This window comes from Carassius carassius, chromosome 24 (assembly GCF_963082965.1).
Source record: "Carassius carassius chromosome 24, fCarCar2.1, whole genome shotgun sequence".
Classification (NCBI taxonomy): Eukaryota; Metazoa; Chordata; class Actinopteri; order Cypriniformes; family Cyprinidae; genus Carassius; species Carassius carassius.
This window is the reverse complement of record NC_081778.1, coordinates 21,715,185-21,724,883: the sequence shown is the minus strand read 5'-3', so window position 1 is coordinate 21,724,883 and position 9,699 is coordinate 21,715,185. Positions and strand designations below refer to the sequence as shown.

At 39.0% G+C, this 9,699-nt stretch overlaps 1 protein-coding gene across 2 annotated transcripts; it reads left to right on the top strand.

Moving 5' to 3' along the window:
• On the top strand, nucleotides 1-9,450 carry LOC132103179 (CCR4-NOT transcription complex subunit 3-like). 2 transcript variants are annotated; one of them, XM_059508067.1, is made up of 18 exons: nucleotides 1-158; nucleotides 789-849; nucleotides 956-1,023; nucleotides 1,120-1,194; nucleotides 1,451-1,540; nucleotides 1,745-1,873; nucleotides 1,966-2,061; nucleotides 2,253-2,466; nucleotides 2,559-2,686; nucleotides 2,858-2,908; nucleotides 3,209-4,136; nucleotides 4,952-5,057; nucleotides 5,160-5,301; nucleotides 5,459-5,558; nucleotides 5,810-5,987; nucleotides 6,132-6,264; nucleotides 6,350-6,475; nucleotides 8,099-9,450. In XM_059508067.1, the coding sequence occupies exons 2-18, from the start codon at nucleotides 825-827 to the stop codon at nucleotides 8,195-8,197; spliced, it is 2,688 nt and encodes an 895-aa protein (XP_059364050.1). In that variant the 5' UTR covers nucleotides 1-158; nucleotides 789-824; the 3' UTR covers nucleotides 8,198-9,450. The 2 variants fall into 2 exon arrangements, with proteins under 2 accessions (XP_059364050.1, XP_059364049.1); XM_059508066.1 differs by having other exon boundaries at nucleotides 2,247-2,466.
• The last annotated feature ends 249 nt before the right edge of the window (nucleotides 9,451-9,699 follow it).

Sequence of the window (9,699 nt, the reverse complement as noted above, 5' to 3'; positions counted from 1 at the left end):
GGTGGGCGGAGTCTGCCGTCCATCTTTAATGTACTACTGAACAGAAGGGGGACTGACGAGCTAAAAACATTACCAAATTTGAAACAAGGATTTGGCGGATATATTGGTCGTGGCTGTCACATAGAGATACTGACGAATATTACACACGTTTGAAAAAGGTATACGACGACTGTGCATTCAATTTCAAGAGTTTAAATCCCCCACACCTTCTGTTGGAAAAACTATGTGTGTGCTAGCAGTGCGTTAGCCGTCAGCGCTGCTCGACATCTCAACAAGAGCAGCTTAATCCATGATAACTGCATAAATATACATTATACTGTCTATATATACTGCTAGGGTTACATATTATGAGTGTAGATGAGGTATGGCGATGAAATAACGCTAATCTAACACGTTAGCATCTTGGTGGCTAGTGCTCAGTGATCAGAGCCTGCGTAAATCTGCGTGAACGCGCTGTGGTTGTGTTGGCGTTACCGTCCAAGTGATTTAAATTATGAGGACGATCAAGGCCTCCTGTCATCAAAATTCTTCATATTTTCTCTTATTTAGGGGGATTGCAAAGGTGACAGTTGCGTTTATTTGTTGACCTGGAAAGAACTCGATTAAAATGTAACTTTGAAGTCAGTAGTTAATTGTTTTGTGGGTTTAGGCAAATTAATCAAGCATGGTGTTATGATATCAGCCTTTTCTATAGAGATGAGATCTGTCTCAGGAGCAGTAGAAACACTTACCATCTGCCTCACACTGAATACGGTATAAGTTACCTGTCTCTCTGATGTGCCTTGCAGTGACAGAAGGTATGAAGACAGTATCATAGCGAAGCCATGGCTGATAAGAGAAAACTACAAGGTAAGAGAATATCTCTACTCTCCCCTGCCAGTTGCATATATGCAGAAGTTTCTTTTGAGAGGTTTTCTAAATCATCATATGATCTTCATATGCTTCACACAACCAGGTGAAATAGATCGATGTTTGAAAAAAGTTGCTGAAGGCGTCGAACAATTTGAAGACATTTGGAAAAAGGTGAGACGTTAACAACTTAAAAGCCAATGTGTAATTCAAAAAGTTAAAGGAATCATGCACCTGTTGTTGTATTTTAATAATCCATTTCATTCTCAGCTTCATAATGCAGCCAATGCCAATCAGAAGGAAAAATATGAAGCCGATCTCAAGAAAGAGATAAAAAAGCTCCAGGTGAGGATGTGCTCATTCTATATTTAGCTTCTTTTAAGGCTTTCTGGAATCGTGTGAACATGGATTAATTACAACCAGAGAAGCATTTCTTGCTGTTGGACTAAGTGTTAGCACTTTTGGATCACCTCTTGGGCAATGAATTTAGAGAAGTGAAACTAGCTGTTGCGTAGAATGAATTATTTTACACTTTCTTTAGAAACAAGAGAAAAATGTGTTCGCAATCAGTATAATTGTTCTCACCTGTTTTTCTTCTTAGCGGCTACGCGACCAGATTAAGACATGGGTGGCGTCCAATGAGATCAAAGACAAACGGCAGCTAGTGGAGAACCGGAAGCTTATTGAAACGGTACAAGGGTTTTGCCTGATTCCTCAATGCTATTTTATTTGAATGCACTTAAAACAGTGTGCAAAATACTTTTGTACTTTTGATAAAAATATCAGTGCATTGGCTTAACATTTAAATTTTGTCTCATGAATTCTTAGATATATTTCTCCCGTTTAATGTCAAGATTGCACTGCTTAACCTGGATAACTGTCTCTTTCTGCTCAGCAAATGGAGCGATTTAAGGTTGTTGAAAGAGAAACCAAGACAAAAGCCTACTCTAAAGAGGGGCTGGGCTTGGCTCAGAAAGTGGACCCGGCACAGAAAGAGAAGGAAGAAACAGAACAGTGGCTCACGGTACAAGAGGGCTCATGGATAACATTGGGGGTAGAAAAACTTTGAACAGGATGCAAGTAGTGCACTAATGACATGATTTCTCTCTCTCGCAGAACACAATAGACACTTTGAACATGCAGGTGGACCAGTTTGAGAGTGAAGTTGAGTCCCTCTCTGTTCAAACACGGAAGAAGAAAGGAGACAAAGAGGTCGGCATTACACTTTTTCCATTTCCCCCCTTTCTTTCCAATGCTTTTCTTATTTTATTATAGATTTGCTTTCCTATATATGTAATCACTATTATGTGAAGCCTCACTGTTTAAGACCTCAGATTGTTCTCAGCTTCTCACACATTTCTGTCCTATAGAAAGCTGTTTATTGTGTTTGTTTTTAGAAGCAGGATCGGATTGAAGAGCTAAAGAGGTTAATCGAAAGACACCGGCACCACATTCTTATGCTAGAGACCATCTTGAGGATGTTGGATAATGATTCGATCCAGGTTGACGCTATCCATAAGATCAAAGATGATGTGGAATATTATATTGACTCTTCACAAGACCCAGACTTTGAAGAGAATGAGTTCATCTATGATGATCTGGATTTGGAGGAAATACGTAAGTTTGTGTGTGCGTGGGATGGAAGTTTTTTTTAATTGATATGGCTTTGTCAAGATGGGTCGCATTTCTAAAATTCTCTTTCTCTCTAGCAACAACTTTGATTGCAACGTCTCCTCAGGGCCATATTGAAGATGAGATGTTCCTTCCGTCCAGCAGCACACCGACCTCCACCACTTCCTCTTCCCCCATCCCTCCATCTCCTGCAACAGGCCAAATGGTAAACCATTTTCTCGCATTCTTCCTCTTGTCTCAGTCTAGTCTGCATAGGATCTCGGTCATTTTTGTATGACACAGAACCACCCATCATGCGCTTTTTCATACCTTTTATTGACCTTAGGTCACAGAATTAATTGTCTTACTATATATTGTGTGTGAATGTTTTACTCAGGAGATTTCGGAGGAAAAGAGAGGTCGATCTACAGACAGTGAAGTCTGTCAGGTGAGACCTCAGCATCAGTGTCAGTTAAAGGTTGTTCCATACCTGTATGACTTTATTTCAGTGAATGGAAACTGAAGCTTTCAAACTTAAAGAAGGGTGCAAAAACATTATAAAAGTAATCATATGACTTCAGATGACTTAATATAAAAAGATAAAATCCTCCCAAGTTATATGAACCACTTTTTGGAGCTTTTGTTTCCTTTTAAAATGGCTATTTTAAGTAAACAATCCCTTTAAATCACATGTATGCTTAATGAAAAAGATGTGTTTCTAACCTAATGGCTTTCTTGCTCTGATCAGTCTCCTGTGAAGAATGGCAACCCATCTCTCTCGTCGTTCTCGTCATCCGCCTCCTCAGGCTCCTCCTCCTCCTCCTCCTCCTCCTCCTGTTCGCTGGTTTCTGTGGCTACTGTTGTTGGTGGCTGCACAGCGATCTCTGGGAGCAGCAGTCTGCTGGGAAGCTTTAGCAGCGCAGTGCAGCAGCATGTTCCTCAGTCTCAGCAGCAAGCACAGGTCAAACTCTCCTCGACATCTACACCCTCCAACAACACACCTAGTCCTCCTAGCCACCCCACGTTACCTGCCTCCACCACTGCCTCTCTGCCTAGTTCCAGCACACCTGGCCCAGTAACTTCCAATTCCCAGTCCCAGGCCTCATCTGTTCTTGGGGTTGAGGGCTCTAGACTGGGTTTGGGCCTTGTGAAGGGGAGCGTGACAGTGACCAGCAGCAGTAGTGGGGCTCAGATGCCAGGTCTGGGCATGGCAGGCATGTCTGGTTCTCTCAACACCATGGCAGCGCTTCTCTCAGGCTCTAACCCTGCTCCCTATGCCCAGGCAGCTGCTGGAGGAACAGCAGGTAGTGCCTCCAGTGGTCCAGTGGGGAGCAGCAGTGGTAGTTCTGGCATGTCTATACCGAGCGGAGGTGCAGGGGGAACAAACACGGGCGCAACAAGTAATGGCACGGGGACAGGGGTTAGTATGAGCTTGCTAGGGTCCAGTCCGGGTCATGGTTCTCTTACCGGAGGGATTCTAAACCTGGTACCAGGGCAGACGGCTCTCCAGGGGTCTGCACAGATACCTGTGAGCCATGTGGGCACAGCACCTGGAGGAGGAACTGGAGAGAGTGGGTTGGGTGGAAATGGAAGCAGTTCTGTGGCAAGTGCAGGAGTGGGGACAAACGTAGCGCCTGCAAGACCCCCTAGCGGCCTCAAACAAAATGGAGCAACCAGTGAGTTTTTTTTTTTATCTGGCCATTACCGATTTTCCGGACTATAAGTCCTGCGACTTATAGTCAGGTGCAACTTATCAAAATTAATTTGACATGAACAAAGAGAAAACATTACCGTCTACAGCCGCAAGAGGGCGCTCTATGCTGCTCAGTGCTCATGCTGCTCAGTGCTCCTGTAGCATACCACTGAAAACATAGAGCGCCCTCTCGCGGCTGTAGGTGGTAATGTTTTCTCTTGGTTCTAAATATACGCAACTTACAGTCCAGTGCGACTTATAGTCCAAAAAATACGGTACTTATACACTGTATTTACCAATTTCTAATTTTTAGTTTTGATTTTATGAGTAGGAATAAATGTTTAGCTGAAGATAATGGTTGTATTTTCTTTCATCTCTTTATAAAGCTATTAAAACCTTTTATTATTATTATAAATTTCTCCTTATAAAGATCTATTATAATTATCATTAGCTTTTTATAATTTATTTAAAATAATCATTATTTTAACTTTTATTTCTTTAATTGTTATTGTTCTGTTTAATTGTTGTTTTTTAGTATTTTATTTCAATAATTATTATTGTTATTAGTAATATAATTCATAATTTTTTAAATATATTTTTTCAATATTATGAATCTTTTAAATTATTGCCTTTTATGATTATTATTGTTATAATAATAGTAATAATTATTTATTTTTATTTTTGTTTGTTTTTATAACATTTATTATATCTCTTGTTTATCTTTTTCTCATCCCTTTTAAAATGTTATAATTTATTATTATTATTGGTTTAAATTGATCCTTATTTTTCTACATACAGGTTACAGTGCTGTGGTTGCAGACAACACACCAGACTCCTCACTTAGCAGTGCCAGCCAATCACAAAACAGCCATTCCTCATCCTCGAGCTCATCAACCAATCAAATGTGAGTGTGCATCTGCATATCTTTGAGTTGTAGCTAACATAACAGTAATATGATTGATTGATTGTTGCTGTTGTTCTCTCTCCAACTTCCTCTGTATTATAGTCTGGATAATGGCCCCAGTTTATTGAGTTCTATCACTCTACCCCCCTCCTCCCCATCACCCTCCTTCACTGACAACACACCTGGTGGTGGGAGTCTGCTAAATGGCCCACACTCCTACACACTCAACACAGAAGCCATCAAGGTGTGTTTTTTATCCCGATTAGACTAGATTCAGACTGTCAATGGCACACAATTCACTCACTTCAGCTTTACATTTCTCAAAAGGAATTTCCTTCAAATGCAATAAAATCGATTTTAATAGTGCTGTTTCCTATGTAATTCCATTTGGTCTCTCGCAGGCTCCTGAACCACCAAGCTCTTTGAAAGCTATGGCAGAGCGGGCTGCCCTGGGATTGACACTGGATGGAGAGATTTCATCACTACACCTCCCAGATCGAGGTACCTTACAGAAATAGTTAAAACCACTCATTTTCAGTACCTATTTAACTGGCATACATGGTTATTTGAAGTACAGTCAGTCATCTCGCCTCAGTATCCTTCAAGCTTATGATTAAAATGACTCAACCACAGCCCACCCGGTCTAACAGCTAGACTGCAGTTTAATGTGCCAGATTATATGTTACGTAAGGTACAGGCTGGTATAATCTTCACAAACTCTAAAAATGTCTTTCTTTTAAATCTGTACTCAGCCCCACCTGGACCCACAACGGCCCCTCAGCCTTCCGTTTCAGAGGTCAACCTGCCGCCAACTTTAGGGGCATGTCCGCTAGGTCCCACCCCCCTAAGTAAAGAGCAGCTTTACCAACAGGCAATGCAGGAGTCAACATGGACGCACATGCCCCACCCGTCCGATTCAGAGAGAATCAGGTACACAATATGCTATCTAGTCTAAACACCAAGTAAAATGAGTGTTTTTATTTCCTTGTGAAGACATTCAACTGGAAGAAGCTGCTCCTCAAGCTGAAGATGTGGGCCTGACATGAGTCTTTTTTTTTTTTTGTCCGTTTGTAGGCAGTATCTGATGAGAAACCCCTGTCCTACACCGCCATTCCACCACCAGGTTCCCCCACATCATTCGGACTCTATTGAGTTCTACCAGAGATTGTCCACTGAAACGCTCTTCTTCATTTTCTACTACCTGGAGGTCTGTGTTTGTTGCTTTTAAATAAGCACATGTGTTGGATGTTGCAGTCTTCCAAATGTTTCTCTTGGTTGGCATTTTACCTCAGGGCACAAAGGCGCAATACTTGTCGGCTAAAGCGCTGAAGAAGCAATCGTGGAGGTTCCACACCAAATACATGATGTGGTTCCAACGGCACGAGGAACCCAAGACCATCACTGATGAGTTCGAACAGGTACAAACCCACTACAGTTTTCATGCTCAACACTGAAAATAAATATGGCAAACTGAGTTTAATTTTCTAATGCTCCATGTAGTTGCATAACAAAACCAGATGTGTATGTGTGTGTGTATATATATATATATATATATATATATATATATATATATATAATTTATTTATATATATATATAATTTATTTATATATATATATAATTTATTTATAATTTATTTTACACGTGTATATATACTTTTTTCCCTGGGCAATGAGCGATGTCCATTCACAAATAATTAATTATTTTGAGTCAATTCTGTTCAAAGGCTTGATCAAACCAGTTGGTAAACCAGTGAATTGGTTCGTGAATCAGTTTGAATGATTCGTTCAGTTCCTTAATGCACATGCTGAGCTGTCTGAAGCGGCTCTTACTTAGAGTTTTAACAGAAAGTTTATGCACACCAAGAGCGTTGAAGACTTTGCTTTGGATCTACAGTCAGTTGAAAGTAAATCTGCAAAGGCTGTTGTTTGCTAGCTATGAAGATCTTTATTAGATGAACACAGCGTGTTGTCGTCTACAGTTCAACAGGTATAACTTAGGCTACATTTGATTACAGTACACGATACCACTATGACATTACCAGTTTGTTGTATGTATAAAATGTATTAAAATATTATTTTTACATTAAATAAGCTGTCACAGAGTATGAAATGAATACCCTCCAAACCTGCATTAGCTCTGTTCCAGGAGGAATGCCTTTGCCTAGATTTCCACAATATTTATGCTTGCAGAAATATAAATTTGTTTACATTTTGCAGAACAGAAGGAAGAAGATCTGTCAATGTGCATTTGGTTGGTTATGTTAAGATGTTCGGTGACTTAGTGGTCATGTGAGGAGTTTTCACTCATCTCAGTGTCAGAGATTATTTATACATATACATAATGAATATACTTTAAAATATAATTTCATTCAGTGATGCAAATCAGAATTTTCATCATCTGGTACTTCAGTTTTCATGATCCAGAGTCATGATGATCCTTCAAAAAATATTTATAATATATTGATTTATTAGAAGTGCTGGACAGTTTTTCTGCTTAATATTTTTGTTTAGGATTCTTTGAATAGAAAGCTAAAAAGAACATCATTGATACTAAATCAACATATTGGAATGATTTCTGAAGGATTATGTGACACTGAAGACTAACTATTCGGACTAGTACTTTTAGTTTTACTTGAGTAAATATTTCTATAAGTACTTTTACTTTACAGTTTTTGCGTACTCCACTCATCTCTGTAGAGCCATTACTCCAGTCTTCAGTGTCACATATTCTTTAGAAATCATTTCTGATATGCAGATTTGATGTTTGAGAAACATTTCTTAATGTTGTTTTAAACGTTATAATGTCTTTACTGTTGCTTGAATTTGCAATTTCAATAGAATGCATCCTTGCTAAATAACAGTATTAATTTCTTTAAAAAAATATTTCTATAATGTTTTTACAGTTTAATAAATATACAAATGAACACATTTGCATATCCTACAAACTGTACCATTTTGAGAGCCCTGTTTTCTGTGATGTAATAATATGCTTGAAATTTCAAAACTCCGTTTTAATGAATATATTCTCTTTCTGTCTGTAGGGCACGTACATTTACTTTGACTATGAAAAGTGGGGCCAGAGAAAAAAGGAAGGATTTACCTTTGAGTACAGATACCTGGAGGATAGAGACCTGCAGTGACTGATGGAGAGAGAGAGCTATCGCTACGACAGAGAAAACGCTGCTGTTAACATTCCGAGATGAACTCTATGTCGTGGTTAAAGTTGGATGTGATGATGGCCTTTTTCTTTAAAAGAGAGAGAGAGCAGGGGGTCGAGTGCCTGTTTACATACAAACATTTGAACCTCCATTAACGTTGAGTCTTTATGCCCTTCATTTCTGTTCTAACTGAAAACCCCACCTAGTCAAACAGAAATGAAAGGAAACAATTCGGTTTTGCCACAGTCGGAACATTTTTGCTCATAGTTTGTGTTTGGTGGAGTGCTGCATTAGCGAGTCTTATCCTCTTTGATGACATATACTGACTATGATGTACCGGCACTATGCGAGATCCCAAGTCTAATGCATCGATTGGTTGTTCTTAGTTCATTGAGCCCCTCTGGGAGTGTTGAGGCACTGTGACTGCCTTGCGAGATAACGTGTCGACCATTAAATTGCTATGCAATTGAATTCCTCTCGACCTCCCTACCTTTATCATTACCTAAATGTGGTTTCCTCGACCACAAAAAAAGATGGCGTTGATAGGGTAATGTTCTGTAGCATCTATCTTACATATGTTACCAAGCAAGGTGGGTTGAAGTTGTCAGCCTTCAGAGTGGCGTGTGATTATTTGTCTGTTAAACATGGCATGAGTGATCTCACTTCAAAAAATATCTAATAAAAAGACAGAGTAAAATATGTAAAAGTTAAAAACCTTATTTTTCTTTCTTTCAGTGTCCTTTAGGTTGTCCATTGCTGAATATTTTTGTTGTGTAAAAATGCATGTAAAGCAAAAGCCTTCCCCGAACTGTCCTAGTTATTATTGAAGTCACATCTCAAAATTATTCTTACATGCTCTGCTGCACAGTTTCCCAAAACAAAAATAAATTATCATTGTCCTGTTACTACATGTATTAGGCAAAGCTTTTTCGAACACCCCACACTGACCCCACATGACACAATCCCACGTGAGTTTCCATTCATTTCAGTTTTCTCTATTGTTTGGGGAGAACGACGGGCTCGACCAACACACAAAATGAGATAAATGTGATGAGATAAAGTATTTTTGATGCACAGGGCAGCTGATTGCATTTGTCTCTCCAGTGATAAACACCATCATCCTTGCCTTTTTTGACATGGACAGGACAGCATGCGATTGTGATGTCGCGTCGTAGGTTGGGAGGAAACAAAAAAACAGAGTTGTAAAATTTCAATAAAATACTTTTGTGATGCCATATCAGTGTTCTTGTTGTCTCCAAAAACAAGACCATATATACAGTGAGCAAGTGTGGATCTATATATATATATATATATATATATATATATATATATATATATATATATATATATATCATCAAAAAGTTGATTTCACTAATTCCATTCAAAAAGTGAAAATTGTGTATTATATTCATTACAGACTGATATATTTCAAATGTTTATTTCTTTAAATTTTGATGATTATAACTGACAACTAAGAAAAATCC